General features: G+C 39.1%; 2 protein-coding genes across 2 annotated transcripts in view; both read right to left on the bottom strand.

Annotated features, from left to right (window-relative positions):
- Positions 1 to 230: 230 nt before the first annotated feature.
- Positions 231 to 8446, bottom strand: LOC133067574 (tripartite motif-containing protein 64-like). The gene is made up of 5 exons (XM_061158534.1): positions 8036 to 8446; positions 7442 to 7537; positions 5574 to 5817; positions 1733 to 1840; positions 231 to 724 (listed from the first exon to the last, which is right to left on the bottom strand). Exons 1-5 carry the CDS (start codon positions 8444 to 8446, stop codon positions 231 to 233), a joined length of 1353 nt encoding a protein of 450 aa, XP_061014517.1.
- Positions 8447 to 18423: 9977 nt separating this feature from the next.
- The window catches only part of FOLH1 (folate hydrolase 1), a 64071-nt gene continuing 62944 nt past the window's right edge, over positions 18424 to 19550 (bottom strand). The window contains exon 19 of the mRNA XM_061120456.1: positions 18424 to 18714. Coding sequence (XP_060976439.1) covers positions 18525 to 18714 — 190 coding nt within the window. The 3' untranslated portion in view covers positions 18424 to 18524. The remainder of the gene's footprint in view (positions 18715 to 19550) is intronic.

Genomic DNA, 19550 nt, shown 5'->3' with positions numbered 1-19550 from the left:
GCAATGGATTATATTCTATTAAATACTCCATAAAAAAACTTTTATTAAAAGAAAATTTAATTAACAAATTAATTCATAGAGCAGGGTTATGCCATTTTGTAAACATACAATCATTATGTTACATTAAGTAACAATATGCTTGGACAGGTATCCTGTGGCCTCACATGAGGCTAAGGGCCGCAAGATCCCCAGAGAAGTAGTTTCAATAAATGGCCCCAGAAGTGGGCAATTCATGGAGACCTAAGGCAAAGGAAAGGCTTCAGAGGGGAGGAGAAGGGGGAATGAAGGAAACTATATATGATGGAACTCCTGAAAACGTCATAGAAGCTCACAGTTCCATTGTCATAATCCAGAAACACTCCAATCCTACCCAGAGGCCTTTTCACATACTGAACTAAGGGTCGAGCATTGGTGAAGAGACTATAATGATCATTCACATTCATAGAAAAGAGAAGAAATGCTTCTTCAGAATCAATACTGATACTGTTATCACTTGTCAAGATGTTTTTACAGACGCCCAGAATCCAGTTGGAGGGGTGCGTCACATCTGCCTCCCAGTAATGCCTCCCGGAGGTGAAGGCCCGAGCTCCCCAGGCCACGAAACTCTCCCCACCACGGGGCTGTCTGGACACACCGTGGTCATCATCTCCAAACATCAGACTTGTATTATCCTCAGAAAGGCTTACATTATGAAAGGTCATTTTCTGACTCAGAACATTATCCACTGCAGAGAGAACAAAAATCAGGTCAGCAACTGGGATTTCCATATCATGAGAGATAGAATCTCTCTACTCAGTAAATTCTTTCATTTTCCTTCCTCCAAGGAAACAAGAAACAAAGAGTAGATGGAGTTCAGACTGGTTTTCTGTGAAGAATAATTATTATTAATATCTACAGCATATAGAAGCACCTCAAATCAACTAGCAAAAGAAAAAAAAAGACATATATAGAGAACTATGTGAAATCTGATTTAATGTCAGTCTCTTGATACTTTGCCTCAGGACTAACCTAAGCATTATTTTTTCTTTTGTTTAGAAATTGTTTCTTATTTCCATCATCTTTAATACCATGAAACATGTGAATGACATGTTACTACCATATGGATATTTATTGGGGTACATTCTGTATCAATTATTTTCAAAGGTCCAAAATTTGATGAAAAGGCATAAATGAATACTTTGGGAACTTCTAAAAGTATGTTCTGGCTAACCATGTTCACATATCCTTCACTTGTTTTGAGATTGATCCAATAGCAACACAATTACTCTACTTAAGCCATTTTAGTCTTTCTTGTCGATTTTTTCTGATAATAAAATATTCTTTTACAATGCAGTTTTTTTATAAAGGCAGTTATAATAGAGAGCATATTAGAACCCAGCAAGGACATATTTAACTTTCAAGAGTGAAATAACTGAGTAAACAAAATATTGATTGATATTTTGATTGATTGATATTCACAAAGCTAAATTCTATGTCTTTATAATCACATAAGCAACCTAGTTGCTCTCTTCTTGCTCTGCTTATGACATAAATATATATGTCTGGTTTTAAATTGTTAGTAAACTATAGGTTGCAAAGTTCAACTGCCATCTTATTAATATAGGCAGAAAATACATAGCAACTTTGTAAAGTTATGTACTAACTTGATGTCAGAAGAAGTAAAATAACAGAAGAATTTCCCTCCTAGGGAGCTCTAATGAACAGTCCTGATCACCACAGGGCTGACTCTCACCTCTGAAGTTGTTCAGCATGTCTAGGAGTCCAGTGAGAGGCCAGCAAGTGAGCTCTGGGTTCACTGACTGAGGTTTCTGCATCTGTGCCAAGTCAGTCCTGTAACAAATGACATCAATACATGTCAAGGCCAAAGTCTAATCATATGAACACTAAAAAAAAAAAAAAGATTTTATTCCAGGATATGTTTTCAGAATTCTCTTATTTTTTGGTTAATTACATGTGTATTATATTCTACACACTTGGGAATATAAAAATGTTACTATATTCTTTTCTAAATGTAAGTTATATCAAATTGCAATGTCCCCATTCTACCAAGACATGATTTCAGTTTTCAACTCATTGAACTTCATTCCCTTCCCCTATTCCATCTCAGGTAATGCAAAGATCCTGGGCAGTTTACAGCGACCAGAAAATTCAGGAAATTCCTTTGAGACGTGAGATAACAAGTAGTCATCAAGGATTCAGTTCAGTTCAGTTCAGTCGCTCAGTCATGTCCTACTCTTTGAGATGCCATGAATCGCAGCACAGCAGGCCTCCTTGTCCATCACCAACTCCTGGAGTCTACTCAAACTCATGTCCATCGAGTCGGTGATGCCATCCAGCCATTTCATCCTCTGTTGTCCCCTTCTCCTTCTGCCCCCAATCCCTCCCAGCATCAGGGTCTTTTCCAATGAGTCAACTCTTCACATGAGGTGGCCAAAGGATTAGAGTTTCAGCTTCAGCATCAGTCCTTCCAATGAACACCCAGGACTGGTTTCCTTTAGGATGGACTGGTTGGATCTCCTTGCAGTCCAAGGGACTCTTAAGAGTCTTCTCCAACACCACAGTTCAAAAGCATCAATTCTTCCACCCTCAGATTTCTTCATAGTCTAACTCTCACATCCATACATGACCACTGGAAAAACCATAGCCTTGACTAGACGGACCTTTGTTGGCAAAGTAATGTCTCTGCTTTTTAATATGCTATCTAGGTTGGTCATCACTTTCCTTCCAAGGAGTAAGCGTCTTTTAATTTCATGGCTGCAATCACCATCTGCAGTGATCTTAGAGCCCAAAAATATAAAGTCTGACACAGTTTCCACTGTTTCCCCATCTATTTGCCATGAAGTGATGGGACCAGATGCCATGATCTTAGTTTTCTGAATGTTGAGCTTTAAGCCAACTTTTTCACTCTCCTCTTTCACTTTCATCAAGAGGCTTTTTAGTTCCTCTTCACTTTCTGCCATAAAGGTGGTGTCATCTGCATATCTGAGGTTATTGATATTTCTCCCAGCAATCTTGATTCCAGCTTGTGCTTCTTCCAGCCCAGCATTTCTCATGATGATCTCTGCATATAAGTTAAATAAGCAGGGTGACAATATACAGCCTTGACGTACTCCTTTTCCTATTTGGAATCAGCCTGTTGGTCCATGTCCAGTTCTAACTGTTGCTTCCTGACCTGCATATACGTTTCTCAAGAGGTGGGTCAGGTGGTCTGGTGCTCCCATCTCCTTCAGAATTTTCCACAGTTTATTGTGATCCACACAGTCAAAGGCTTTGGCATAGTCAATAAAGCAGAAATAGATGTTTTTCTGGACCTCTCTTGCTTTTTCAATGACCCAGCGATTGTTGGCAATTTGATCTCTGGTTCCTCTGCCTTTTCTAAAACCAGCTTGAACATCTGGAAGTTCACGGTTCACGTATTGCTGAAGCCTGGCTTGGAGAATTTTGAGCATTACTTTACTAGCGTGTGAGATAAGTGCAATTGTGCAGTAATTTGAGCATTCTTCTGGATTGCCTTTCTTTGGGATTGGAATGAAAATGGACCTTTTCCAGTCCTGTGTCCACTGCTGAGTTTTCCAAATTTGCTGGCATATTGAGTGCAGCACTTTCACAGCATCATCTTTCAGGATTTGAAATAGCTCAACTGGAATCCCATCACCTCAACTAGCTTTGTTCGTAGTGACGCCTTCTAAGGCCCACCTGACTTCACTTTCCAGGATGTCTGGCTCTAGGTGAGTGATCACACCATCGTGATTATCTGGGTCATACTTTCTATTAATACAAGGAAGAGCTCCCTGAGCGAGACAGCTTTGCTCTCGTTAGCCCAGCAAGCGCCTCCAATTCAAGCCTGGCTTCCCTGGTCCTGGAAGTCTAATATCCTAGAGAACACCGGGAGGCCCTCCCTCTGAGGTCCTGCATACAAGAGGGCTTGCTGTGATGGAGCAGGCTGAGTCACTGCTACTGCTAGTAACAAAATCACAGCCCTTTTTCCCATTCTTAGGGAATCTCCATCTTTACTCTTATTCATTTCCAACTCACTATGGTAGGTGCTTCCTTTTTGATAGCTTAGAAAATTCCCTTCACTAAAATTTATTATGAGCTTCCCAGATGGTGCTAGTGGTAAAGAACCCGCCTGCCAATGCAGGAGACATAAAACGCGGGTTTGGTCCCTGAGTCAAGAAGATCCTCTGAAGTAGGGCATGCCAACTTACTCCAGTATTCTTGCCTGGAAAATTCCACGGAGCCTGGAGGGTTACAGTCCACAGGGTCACAAAGAGCCAGACATGGCTCAGTGACTAAAGAGCATATATATGTCAATTCCATATTCCCAGTCTATCACACTCGACCATCCCTCCACTCTGGTTCTGAATGGGAAATGTTTAGAAAAAGCTTCCAGAAAGTCCCAAAAGTTAAAACTTGAAAATTCCAAATCACAGTGAACTATTTACATAGCATTTAAATTGCATTTATCTATTAGGTGTTGCCTGGAGAATCCCACGGACAGAGGAGCCTGGTGGACTTCAGTCCATAGGGTCACAAAGAGTCGGACAGGACTGAAGCAACTTCGCACACACAAACACACACGCATAAGTAGTCTACAAATGACTAAAAGTGTATGGCAGCATGCTTATAAGATATCTGCAAATACTAATCATTTTCAATAAGAGATTTTGCACTCTGGAATTTAGATATTCAAGAGGAGTTGAAAGCAATTTCCAATGGTACCAAGAAAGAAATGTGTAATCCACTTAATCAAACAGAGAAGGTTGATCAGAATTAAAAAATCATTAATTTATACTCACATCTCTAATACATTTCCCAAGGCCTGCAATGAAAAAAAAAAAAAAAAAGATGATGTTAATCATGAAAGTTCAGTCCTTTCACTACTTCTGTACTATTCCTGATTGTTCAATAAGGTATTGTTTTACTCATTCTCTTCTAAGGAACAATCAGAAACCATCTTAATAACAGAGCTTAAACTAAAAAATGATGGGCTTCCTCAGGGCACATTAAGGAAGGAAGGAGGCCAGGAAGAGTGTGTGCAATGATGCAGCCACATCTAGGATTCCAATGTCACTCATTGCCCATGCTGCTCCCAAAGAGAGATCTCATCATCAATGATAACAATTAGAGCAAAACAGGGAACCATACAAAACGAACTCTAGAGTACCTTGAAACTAATGACCAACTCTGATAATCTTGCTTAGAAAATGGGCAAAACCTCAATGTCTGCACTAAGTTTGGGATAACAGCAAGTGACAAAGGTTTAGGATAACATCTACTGAGATTTATTCCAAGAAGTTAACTGACCCCTGGTCACAGAATATTGCTGATTTTGGATCATCTGTCTGAATAGTACTCTGGATCAAACTGAAAATATCTGGCCCTATGTTAGCTAGAAAAAAGGCAAAAATCTTCCTAAGATTACCAGGATAGGATGAACTAAAGGATTGGACAAATACAATAATGGGAGTCAGGGAGCACCATCCCTTAGCTGAGAGTAACAGTATATGCAGGGAACATTTCAGTGTCACAGCAACTCATCTAGAAGAGTGTTTCTCTCTCTGAGAACAGATCCTCCTTTCTCACCTGGAGCAACTCCATGTCCGGCTTGTGGCACATCTCAGTCAGCTCTCTGTACGTTTCTTTCAGACTTTCTCTCTTTTGAGTCATTCTGCACACACTCTCCTGGAGTTGGTGACAAATCTCATTTGCTTCTTGCTCCAGGGCTTCCAGGTGCAGTTGCTCCTCCCCTTGGAGCAACGGATGCATCCTCTGATACTCAAGTTTGATTATCTCTTTTCTTATGGCCACAAACTTCTGAGGGGATAGTGTATTCAAAGCATTGATTACATTCACATTCAAAAGGTAATCTCCTCTGATACTCAAGTTTGATTATCTCTTTTCTTAAGGCCACAAACTTCTGAGGGGATAGTGGATTCAAAGCATTGATTACATTCACATTCAAAAGAAAATCTCAAATATTATTTCCAAAATATCATTCAAAAAAGCTCTTGAAAAAGTTTTGCCTCACACATCAAAAGATCTTGAATATTTGTGGGTCTTTCCTGTCTTAGTGCTTAGTCTCTGTTTGTGTATAAATCAAGCTAACTGAGGGGTCCCAGACTCTCTTCCTAGGAGGATTCTTCAGGGTTCTCCACTTCAGTCCCTCAGTCATGTCTGACTCTTTGCCACCCCATGGACTGCAGCATGCCAGGCCTCCCTGTCCACCACCAGCTCCCAGAACTTGCTCAAACTCATGTCCATCGAGTCGGTGATGCCATCCAACCATCTCATCCTCTGTTGCCCCCTTCTCCTCCTGCCCTCAATCTTTCCCAGCATCAGGGTCTTTTTCAATGAGTCAGTTCTTCCCATCAGGTGCTCAAACCATTGGAGTTTCAGTTTCAGCCTCAGTCCTTCCAGTGAATATTCAGGACTGATTTCCTTTAGGATGGACTCATTGGATCTCTGTACAGTCCAAGGGCCTCTCAAAAGTCTTCTCCAAAACCTCAGGGTTCTTACTGTATCAATTATTTCCTTTCTAACCTGAATGTTGTTTTTCTCTTTTTTCTTTCCCTGATTTTTCTAAGTATTCTTTTATGAGGCAAATCCCACTTTGTCAAGTTTTTAAAATATGCTCTATTTTCCCTCTAGGTACTACTCTTCTCCTTCTCAGTCACACTGAGTGCAATGTTGTCTTATACTTCATGTCTGAGAACATTTATTCAAACCTTCAAAATTGGCCTAGGCCTACTTTTCATGCTTTGGTTTTCCAACATATCAGTATTTTTTTTTCTTTTATTTTTATTTGTTGGAAGCTAATTACTTTACAATATTGTAGTGGTTTTTGTCATACATTGACATGAATCAGCCATGGATTTGCAGGTATTCCCCATCCCGATCCCCCCTCCCACCTCCCTCTCCACCCAATCCCTCTGGGTCTTCCCAGTGCACCAGGCCCGAACACTTGTCTCATGCATCCAACCTGGGCTGGTGATCTGTTTCACCCTAGATAATATACACATTTCAATGCGGATGAAACTGGAGCCCATTATACAGAGTGAAGTAAGCCAGAAAGATAAAGACCAATATGTATACTAACACATATATATGGAATTTAGAAAGATGGTAATGATAACCCTATATGCAAAACAGAAAAAGAGACACAGATGTACAGAACCAACTTTTGGACTCTGTGGGAGAAGGTGACGAATGGATAAGGAAGCTGTGGTACATATACACCATGGAATATTACTCAACCAGTATTCTTTGAACTAGAATGCATTGGCCTGTTCTAACTGTGATTACTGATAGGTCATTTGAAAACAATACTTTTCCAAGAAAGAGACCAATATCCTTTAAGGGGAACTTATATTGACCTAAACATCTAAGCTAGCATTCTATCGATATCTATACAAATAAATAAGAACATTTTTATTCTTACCTTAAATGACCGAGCTTTTTTAGCTTCCTGATTCAGAATGAGTTGCACTTGTTCTCTCATTTCCCATAAATAATCCATTCTATTCAGAAGTTTCTCCTGAAAAATACCCATGGGATTTAGTGGCATGAAAGATGACATCATAAGTTTTATCCCCTTATTCATGATCAAAGGCAGTTGTTGGTAACACAGAAACCTTGAGTTAGAGTACTGTGGTCCTATTTTCCCACATGAATCTAATTTGATTGGAATATTTGTGTCAAAGTGACAGAACTGCATACTAGAGAACTGGGGGAACTTTACAGATGATGAAATCCATTTCCTAAGAAATTGCCACTCAGACTCTAATATAGCATGAGTGTGAGCCTCACACTCCCATCAGAAGCCTGTGTCCCTGGTGCCACCCGCCCCGGGAGGCTGCATTTCCACGCGTGTGGACAACTGGGCAACAACCCTGACAGGACACATTATACGTGAGGATCCACATTCAGAAATCCCACCTCCACTGTCTCCATCCCATCACCATCATAGCACCCTCATCTTTCTCTCTGACTTGGGAGCCTCTAGATCCCAAACTGCTCTAGAGGCATCACCTACCCGGGACTCCTCAGCAGCCCTGTGTATCGGACTGTGGCTGTGAGCTGCGTGCTCAGGGCGTTCAGAGCAGGGCCCGCAGAGCAGGGTCTGGTCAGCCTCACAGAAGAGGCCTCTGGCTTCCTGGTGTGTCTCACAGATCTGCTCCTCAGAGCGGTGGTTGTGGTCGGCTCTGGCCTGTCTGGCAAGGGAGGCCAGCCTCTTGAGGGCAATATTGGTTTTGAAATCAGGCCTCTCTGATATTCCCCTGCACTCAGGGCAGCTCCTTGAAGTCTGGCCTTCTTCCCAGCAAAGGCTCAGACAGGGACGGCAGAAGCTGTGCCCACAGTCTATGGTGACGGGGTCCAGGAAGCAGTTCATGCAGATGGAGCAGGTGAGTTCACTCTGGAAGACCTGCAGTGTGTCTGAATCCATGTTTCTAAAAGTTAAAGAGAGAAATAGAGAGTATAAGAGAAAGTCTTTCTTCAGCCCTGATCAGGGAAAACAAAGCCTTTGGACAAAGTCTTGTCTTGAACTCTTAATTAATTTCCGTATTTGCTTGCCCCCCAATACAAATCTAGAAATGTTGACTACAGAGAGGTTGGGATCATGGTTTGATACAAATGATGAAATTAGATAGAGTCCCTAACATCTTTTTTGTATAAAATAAACCATGATCTCAGTGATACCAAAATCACTAAGCTAAAGATTAGGTCAGAGTGTAAATGTTAGGATGATTCCAGAGTTACTTTTATTAGCTTATTGGTGTAGAACTACATATGTATTCTCAGTCTGTCTCTATCTTTCTCTCTGGCTCTTCATGACTCACTGACTAGGTCCTGAACCTGCACATACTTCATCTCTATGCTAATAATCTCTTTTGCTTTGAAGTGTCATATGTGTTTTTGAATGACAAGTAAAATTGTTTACAAATAATTTAAACTTAATATAATCAATGCTGGCTTTAATTTTGAAGTTCTGAAGCTATAAATATTTCAGTGTTTGCTTCTAACTTAAATAGTAAAACCCCATCCTTTAAGACAAAAAGAAATTAAAAAATATGTTATTTCAAGTTCAGGAAAACTATTTTTCCTGGAATCAGTTTAGATCATCAGAGTTGGTCATATTTTGAACTGGTGCACATTCAAGCTACAACAATAATCACTAAAAATTAATCAGCTGGTTTTTAAAACAAAAGAAAAATGTTTGAATGTACACAGGTTTCCTGTCTACACTAGAAATTCCAGAATCGTAGTTAATGGAAGCAATTTCATATCCTCTTTGCTTCTAATAATTCTCTCTTTGACAAATGCCACTTCCTGGGAGTCCCTATTGGTTGATTGGATCCATTCTGAAAACTTCAATTCCAGACTACAAACTAAAGGTTTTAAAAAGATAACAAGTATGACCTTTACAAGAAGGTATTCTGATTAATTTCACCAATTTAACTCATGCTCTTCTTTGCAAAGACTATGAAATGTATACATCGTGTTGAACATTTTAGGATTTCTATGGGTTTTATAAATACTCATGTCTTTAGGAATGTCTTTTAAGACCTAAACACATCTAATGACCTAAAAGGTAATGGAAAATATAAATGATTAAATAACTTAATATTACAGATAAAGTATCTGCAACAGATATTTTAAATATTGGTGTCATCTTCTAAACCTAAGAAAACTATTTGCTTGCTTGAACAAGAGCCAATATAATCTTTAATTAAATTAAAGATTTAATTAAAACAAATATTTAAATAGAAAATATTTGGATAAGAGAAAGTGTGCATGAAGATATAATTTCACTTATCATACATTGTGACTAAGTATTTGGTTTAACTACATGATTCCTGTTATCTTCCTTGTCTATGAGAAGTTGAATGTAAGAGGCTACTTCATTCCAAAGCTTAAAATTTAGTTCTGGTCAAAAGAGACAGAAAGTAAACCCTTGCTTAATTGAACAACTATAACATCAGGTTTAAGATGCCTTTGGAAAAACTATGAGCAGTGATGTGTGCAGTTATATTCATAGGTAAAAATTATCGAGAGGGTCATTACAAACTTCTGATTGATGACCACAAAATATTCAATAATATAGAACCTAATGCCATGGACTAAAATGTCCGTGAAGTAAGGACAGAGTTTGATGAAGAGGAAATACAGTAAGCTCAGTTTAGAATGGGCTAGAAATTGGCAAAGAATTCATTATGAATATAATCACTTCTATACTGATAACATTAATGATCTTGATAATATGAAAATAATAGGAGAACCTAATATGTGTTGCTTACTATTTCTAGGCATTGGATTAGCTCCTGCTATATAGAGTAACTATTTTAATCTTCTGAACAATGTTAACCAGTTTTCTAATTTTACCCCCAATCTATAAGGAAGTGACTTGACATAGAGTGAGTAAAATAAGTAATTTATCTACAAATCTCACATGGAATAAACGCTTGATTCAGTGCTCACATATAGATATTACTGTTGAAAAAAAAAAAACTTTTGTGTCCACAATTACCATTACAGTTTACTTAAGTGAACATAGGAGAATCATTGTACCTCCATCAAACTCACCTTTGGGTTCCGTTAATGAAATTTTCCAGTCTTATTCAGTAAGTAACTCTATTAAATTAAGGATGAAGTTTAGGTGCTCACCTCCTTGTGGCAGAAACTCGAAAGTATCCACAGACCAGCCAACTTCAAACACAACAGCTCTGAAGTCTGGAGAAAACGAGCTTGGATCTTTGCTGGATGCTTTATATATGCTCTGAGGACCACGCCCATTTCTTAACAAGCAATGGTATTAGCCCTATAAAAAGGTGTAGGTGCACATGATTAGATCTGGAAACGTTGATTGGTTAGATTTTGGATGACACTGATTGAAGTCAAACCTTTGAAACCTACTTAATCCAATCCCCATGATCCAAGCTCTGGTAAAATGTAATGGCATTATTAGTTTACACTTGTAATACATGAAGTTGTTGTTTGGAAAATAAATGAACTTCCCAAACATGAATTTTATCTCTCCATTTAATGAACTTTATTATAGTCCTAATTGCATTGACTCATCACCCACTAGATTTATTCATCTGTTTGATTTTGCCTGCATTCCATCAGTGACAATTCTTCAGAAAGTGGAATCCTTCACATTCCGTTTTTCAACCCCCAGGCTCCTCAATACCACCACTGCTCCGGTCCTTATAACCTTTTACTCTTTGGTGACGATGACTATTCTCAACCTCATCTGAACTAAAATTCTCTCAAATTTTATTCTTTTCATTCAGTCCTCCATGAGTCTTTCCTCTAAGATTTGGGATTTTTTCTTTGTTTTGTATGTGTGTGTTTGGTTATACACTATTGCCTTTTTTCTGTCCATAACTGTACACACAGTAGTTGTTAATGACTGCTTTCTAGAACTGTCCCTTTTCTTCCCTCCCTGCATATGATCTCATTCCCACTCATTCAACAACAGAAATATTGATCCTATGTTGCAAAATTAGTGATTACATCATAGTTGTATACTATATGATTGACTAAAAAAGTCCTAGACAATTTGAGGAAGAAATATGGTATTGACTGTTAAGTATGGGCACCTATTTCTTAAGGTTTTCTTTATTTTTTACTGTGCTTTCATTCTAGCCTTCAAAAACATTTTCTTACCTTAACTCAAGATGGGTCATAGTGCTTCACTCAAGGAAGGAGAGTAGACATGACAATTTATTTACTTTAAAATTTTTATTGAAATATTGATTTACAATGTTGTTTTAGTTTGAGGTATACAGCGAAGTGAATCAGTTACATATATACATATAGGCACTGTTTTTTTAAAGAAATTTTTCCCATACATATCAATACAAAGTAATGAGTAGAGTTCCCTGTGTGATACAGTGGGCCCTTATTTATGATCTATTCTACATATTATAATGGATATAAGTCAATCTCTCAATTTTCCTGCCCCCTCTTATAAGTTGCTAATCATAAATTTGTTTTCTACATGTGTATCTCTTTTTTAAATAACTTCATTTGTACCATTTTCTTAAGATTCCACATATAAGTAATGTCATATGATATTTTTCCTTTTTTTTCTGACTTCTTTCCTTCCTCTTTCTGACAATATCCAGGTCCATCCATGTTGCGGCAAATGGCATTTTGTTCTTTGTTATGGCTGAGTAATATTACAGTGTACATATGTATGATGTTGATATCATCTTTATCCATTCATGAAAAGGCAAAAAGATATAACACTGAAAAATGAACCCTTCAGGTCAGTAGGTGTCCAATATGCTACTGGAGAGGAGCAGAGAAGGAACTCCAGAACAAATGAAGAGGCTGAGTCAAAATGGAAACGAAGCCCAGTTGTGGATGTGTCTGGTGGTGAAAGTAAAGTTCAATGCTGTAAAGAACAATACTGCATAGAAACCTGGAATGTTAGGTCCATGAGTTAAGGTACATTGGAAGTGGTCAAACAGAAGATGGCGACATTTTAGGAATCAGTGAACTAAAAGGGACTGGAACGGGCAAATTTAATTCAGACAACCATTATATCTACTACAGTAGGTAAGAATCCCTTAGAAGAAATGGAGTAGCCATCATAGTCAATAGAAGAGTCCGAAATGCAGTACTTGGATGCAATCTCAAAAACAACAGAATGATCTCTGTTCGTTTCCAAGGCAAACCATTCAGTATCACGGTAATCCAAATCTATGCCCCAACCACTAATGCTGAAGAAGCTGAGGTTGAATGGCTCTATGATGACCTACAAGACTTTCTAGAACTAACACACAAAAAAAGATGTCCTTTTCATCACAGGGGATTGGAATGCAAAAGTGGGAATTCAAGAGATACCTGGAATAACTGGTAAGTTTGGCCTAGGAGTACAAAATGAAGCAGAGGAAAGGCTAACAGAGTTTTGCCAAGAGAACGCACTGGTCTTCCACCCTCTTCCAACAACACAAGAGATGACTCTACACGTGGACATCACCAGATGGTCAATACCAAAATCAGATTGATTATATTCTTTGCAGCTAAAGATGGAGAAGCTCTATACAGTCAGCAAAAACAAGACCAGGAGCTGACTGTGGCTCAGATCATGAACTCCTTATTGTAAAATTCAGACTTAAATTGAAGAAAGTAGGGAAAACCACTAGGCCATTCAGTTATGACATAAATCAAATCCTTCATGATTATACAGTGGAAGTGACAAACAGATTCAAGGGATTAGATCTGATATGGATCTAATGTGAGAGGTGGGCCATAAAGAAGGCTGAGTGCTGAAGAATTGACGCTTTTGAACTATGGTCCTGGAGCAGACTCTTCAGAGTCCCCTGGCAGCAAGGAGATCAAACCAGTCACTCCTAAAGGAAATCAACCCTGAATATTCATTGGAGGGACTGATGCTGAAGTTGAAGGTTCAGTATTTTGGTCACCTAATGCAAAGAGCTGACTCATTAGAAAATACCCCGATGCTGGGGGCAGGAGAAGAGGGCAACAGAAGATGAGATGTTTGGATGGCATTACCAAGTCAATGGACAGGAGTCTGAGCAAACTCTGACAGATAGTGAAGAACAGGGAAGCCTGTTGTGCTGCAGTCCATGAGGTCACAAAGAGTCAGACACAACTGAGTAACTGAACAAAAATCCCTATTATTATTCAATTAAAATACTGCATAACTTTTTTAATTTGTGCAGTTGCATAACAAATACATAGTAGAGACTTCCCTGGTGGTGCAGTGGATAAGAATCAATCTTCCAATGCAGGGGACATAGGTTGGTGGGTCCTAGAAGATTCCACATGTCTCAGAGTGACTAAAGTCCATATCCCACAACTACTGAGCCCAAGCTCTAGAACCCAGGAGCCACAACTACTAAGCCTACATGCTGCAACTACTGACTATATGCCTAGAGCTTGTGTTCTGAAACAAGAGAAGTCACAGCAATGAGTAGCCTGTGCACCACAGTGCAGAGTAGCCCCCCCTTGCCACAAATGAGAAAAGCCTGTGCAGCAATGAAGACTCTGGGCAACCAAAAATAGGTAAGTAAAATTAGGAAAAAAAATTTTTTTTTTAAAGAAATGCATAGGAGGAGGAAAATAGATGTTGAGTGCCAAAAAGAATGAACTGTCAGACTGGGACTTGAATGTGTTCAGAATCTTTGCACATCTTCTCCATACTTTGTTCTTTATCTGGGGTAGCCAGTTTTCTAAAACTTTTATACATCTTGGTTTCCAGCAGGCTCTGGAAGGACAATAAAGGGTAACAGAAAGAGAGAAGTTGCTGTATTTCTTCTCTTCCTCTCTACCTCAGGCACCATCTCCCCTCATGGTTCTGGCCTGGAACTGACTCTGACTCTAAGGATAATTAATATCACTACCACCCTATCTCCACAGCCTAGTTTGGTGATGGCTTTCCTGCTGATGCTAACCTCTGGCTGGTTCCACTACCTCTTGTTTCTAGTGTCCCTCTTATTTCACCAGTATAACCAATGCCTTGCATTACATTCCTTCTGTTTTAAATGCCCAGAATTTTTTTGAGTCTTACTGATCCATTTGCATTTCATATTTTAAAGAACACAAGTTAAAATATGAATCAGGGATTTCATTGGTGGTCCAGTGGTTAAGAATCCACCTTCCAATCAGAGGATCTCTAGTTGGGAGACTAAGATCCCACATTCCACAGAACAACTAAGACTCAATGCAGCTAATAAATAATTTTTTTTTTAATGTTAATTAGTTCCAGGTAACAAATTATCCCTTATGAAATGAAGTAAATGTAATATAAGAGAAGCAATCTCTTCTAAAATGGACTCAGTATGCCCTATTTGTGTTTCTCAGAGGAGAGCATAATCTTTTGTCTCTTTTTGGTTCCAGAATTCTTGATTTACAGATAACTCAGAGCTGCCCCTGCTGGCTTCCCCAGTGGCTCAGACTGTAAAGAAGCAGTCTGCAATGCAGGAGACCCGGGTTCAATCCCTGGGTCAGGAAGATCCCGTGGAGAAGGAAATGGCAACCCACTCCAGTATTCTTGCCTGGAAAAACCCCATGGATGGAGTAGCCTGGCAGGCTACAGTCCACGGACTAGCAGAGTTGGACAGGACTGAGCAACTAACACTTTCACTTTTCAGAGCTGTCAATCATCAAGTTTAAATATTTGTTTAAACTAGCTAAAATTTATTTAAAGGTACATCTAAAAAAAATAAAATAAATAAAGGTACATCTATAAATTAAACATGTTAAAGATACATGAAGTATTGCATTTCACTACCTGTGTTCCCTACTGATTCAACTCAGTCATCCAGTTTATATGAAACACTTACCTTTGCCTTTCAGGTATGGTGGGTGAACCAAAACAAGATAGTCAGCTTTGTCTCCCAGAAAACATGCTACATAGTTGTATGTAAGTCACTTCAGTCGTGTCCTTCTCTGAGACCCTGTGGACTGTAGCCCGCCAAGCTTCTTTGTCCAGAGGATTCTCCAGGCAAGAATACTGGAGTGGATTGCTATGCCCTGTTCCAGGGTATCCTCCTGACCCAGGGATTGAACCCACATCTCTTATGTTCCCTGCATTAGCAGGTGAGTTCTTTATCACTACTGCCACCTGGGAAGCCCCATTATACAGTCAGATAAAGGAAAACACAAAACAATTTTTGGAAACATGCTTAAGTTAATCCAAGATTTAATAAAATACAACTGAACTGCTTAATGCAAAAAAGATTTAGAATTATATAATAATGTTACAGAAATAAAATCAGTCACATATGTATTTTTAAATTCTTAGTGTCTACATTATAAAAAGTATTTAAAATATTTGAAATGAATTTCAATATATTTAAACCAATATATTCAAAAAATTATCATTAAAACATAATATTGAAAATACTAATGAACTGGTTTACATTCTTTTTTTATACTAAGTTTTTGATGTGCAGCATGCATTTTATACTAACAACTCCATTCAATCCAGACTAGTCATGTTCCAAGTGCCTGAGACCTAAATGTGGCTACCCTGTGAGACATTATTGTTGCTCAGTCACTGTTCAGTCACTCAGTCACTGTTCAGTCACTCTGTAGGACCTTATGGGCTGCAGCACGTCAGGCTTCCCTGTCCTCCACCATCTTCTGGGGTTTCCTCACACTCATATCGAGTCAGTGATATTATCCAACCATCTCATCCTCAGCTCTCCCTTTCTCCGTTTGCCTTCAATCTTTCCCAGCATCAGGGTCTTTTCCAATACATCAGCTCTTCACATCAGGTGGTCAAAGTACTGGAGCTTCAGCATCAGTCCTTCTAATGAACATCCAGGGTTGATTTCCTTTAGGCTTGACTGGTGTTATCTCCTTGTAATCTAAGGGACTCTCAAGAGTCTTCTCCAGCAACTCAATTGGAAAGCATCAATTCTTTGGCACTCAGCTTTCTTTAGTCCAGCCTTCTTTATGGTCCTTCGTTATGGTCACATCTGTACATGACTACTGGAAAAACCATAGTTTTGACTATAGGGACCTTTGTCATCAAAGTGATAGAATTAGACGAACCATTTGTTACATGGGAGATACCTTAATTTCAAACCCTCAGTTGACAGAACAATTTAAAGTTGTCTCAGGAAGACAGAATGGACTAGCCCCCACTATCTCCAACTCTGTACCAATAAATGAGCATTATAAACATTTTCATGTGATAGTTTTAGACAAAAAGTAAAGTCAGCTAGGCTGTTTGCTTTATAAGAGAGAACTCACTGGCGACTGTACTTGTCATCCTAATGTCCACCAGTGAGGATCTTTATCTTCTGGATAATGTGAATTGTATTCTTCAGCCCTTTTGTAGAAGTTCCAGACTACACTCTTCTTATGGTATTATACTATACTTTTAAAGATTAGGTTATCATAGGTATAAACACAAATTTAAATCTTTCTGATTTATACAATGACTTAATTTATTTAAGGAAACAGCTACCTCTTCCTGCAGTCCTCAACCCAAGACCAGTGATTGTTTTGTGTATCTGTAGGTCTTACATTCTTTAAGCCTCTATCTACCTTATACTAGACAATACTTCATAGCTCCAGTGCCATTATAATTAATCATTCTTTATGTTAACATTCCTTGTTTACATTTTTGTGTGGTTTCTCTGCCTTGACTGAATGCATTTAATGGATAAGTGATATATCCATGCAAAGGGAGTGCTCTCTTGTTAGTGAAATCTGATGACCTACAGCCACAATAATACATGGATGGATGAAATGTCAAGGGTGATTTAAAAAACCAAGTTATAGTGAAATACATGGGGTACAATTTTATTTTCAAAAATTCTAAAAACACACAAAGTCAAACACATGTCTGGGAAAAGCAATGTATGGTAAAAGCATAAAATTCAAGAAAGTGAGTATCTCTGAAAGAAGGGGAAGGCATGTGGTCAGAAGTACATGTGGGACCCAAAGATGTTGGTAATATTCCTTTTCTTAACCTAATTATTGAAGTAGGTTTACAAATGCTTACTTTGCGCTGTTATGTATATGTTACATATATCCTTTGGTATAAACAACATATTTGCTAACTTTTAAAAAAAACAATTATCCTTTATTTTATAGAGGGACTATATTTACCTTAGGATTTCCCTGGTGGCTCAGAGAGTAAAGACTCCACCTACAATGCAGGAGACCTGGGTTCAATCCCTGGGTTGGGAAGATCCCCTGGAGGAGGGCATGACAACCCACTCCAATATTCTTCCCTGGAGAATCCCCATGGACAGAGAAGCCTGGCGGGCTCCTGTTGCAAAGAGTTGGATATGGCTGAGCAACTAAGCACACATATTTACTTCCCGAGCATCTCAGCAGTAAAGAATCCACCTGCCAATGCAAGAGATGCAAAAGACATGGGTTTGAGCCCTGGGTTGGGAAGATCTGCTGCAGAAGAAAATGGCAACCCATTGCAGTATTCCTGCCTGGGAAATCCACAGACAGAGGAACTTGGTGGGCTAAAATCCATGGGGTTGCTAAGAGTCAGACATAACTTAGTGACTAAATAACAACAATAAAACAAAACATTTACCTTCAGGGTGACTAGACCAGAGTTGCCCAACTACTGAGCTAATACAGCAATCCTCTCAGCCCTGGGAGGCCAGGCAGACCGAGGTCCCAAGCTTGAAGAAGCCCTGTGGATTTTCCCTTGTGTTCTATAACAAACTGATGCTTTCTACGTGTGCAGTGACAGGAATAGATCTGGAAGTGTTGAAGGAGATGTGATTTCTGATAATGTCACCTAAGTGTATTAAAATTTTAGGCACTTCTTACTTCCATTATTTAGTTCAACTTTCTCAGAATAACTTTCTATACTTTTAGAATAAAAATATCCATCTTTCTTATTGATCTATAAGAAGAAGAAAAGAAATGCCAAGGTAGATATATGCATCTATCTATACCTATGTATACATATGTACACAACTTTATTTTTCAGTTTATCAATACATCCAACATGATTCTTTCCGATACATCATACCAATTCAGTATGCGTTTTACGAAGAAATTTCTTAGGCGACTTCTCTCAGAGTCCCTGCTGCAGCCTGCACTGTGAAGGCTGCAATAGAAATCTGTCTTTTCACTTCTTCCCAGGCCTTGGATGGGTCCACTCTGTTTTCAATATCAAAGAGAGCATCGTAGATCCCTGGGAATGACTCCCCCACGTACTTGTTGTGGCTGCTTGGAGCATAGATGACGTGCCTGTTGACAGAAATAGTTTGCTATCAGTTGCTATAATTACATATATGAGGGAAAAAACAAGGGTGCTCTACAATTCATGGATTGTATAATTCTAATTGCCACTTGTCAACTAGACTACCAAGTTCAATCTCCAAAGACTATGAAGTATGTGGTAATTAACTATATCTTGACTTTAGACAATGAGTTAAAGTGGCTCAGAGCAACAAAAATGATGACAATGATAGCAACAGCAGCTTGTCACCTACTATGTATCACAATTGGCATTAAATTATTAACCTGTAATTTTTCTAAAGGGCTTCCCTGGTGGCTCAGTGGGTAAAGAATCCACCTGCAATGCAGGAGACTGCCTGCAACATAGCAGACCTGGGTCTGATCCCTGGGTCAGGAGGATCCCCTGGAGAAGGAAATGGCAACCCAACTCCAGTATTCTTGTCTGGGAAATGCCACTGGCAGAGGAGCCTGGCAGGCTACATTTCATGGGGTCGCAAGAGTCAGACATGACTTAATGAGTAAACCACCATAAGTTTTCCAATTCTTGAAAATAAATTCTACAAAACTGATATTAGCATCTTAAAGAGGAGGAAATTGAGGTCTGGGAGATGAAGTGATAAGTCTCAGTGTATACTGGAAAGAAGTGATGACTTCAAAATACCATTCTGTCTTCTGAAATGCAGAACAATAGGGTCTCATTTGTGACCCAGCCAATCAATCACTGTATGGGCTTCCCTGGTGGCTCAGAGGTAAAGAATCAGCCTGCCATTTCAGGAGACGTGGGTTCAGTCCCTGGGTTGGGAAGATCCCCTGGAGGAGGGCATGGCAACCCACTCCATATTCTT

The sequence above is a fragment of the Dama dama genome, chromosome 2 (genome assembly GCF_033118175.1).
Source record: "Dama dama isolate Ldn47 chromosome 2, ASM3311817v1, whole genome shotgun sequence".
In the NCBI taxonomy this organism is placed as follows: Eukaryota; Metazoa; Chordata; class Mammalia; order Artiodactyla; family Cervidae; genus Dama; species Dama dama.
This window is presented reverse-complemented; position numbering and strand designations above follow the sequence as displayed.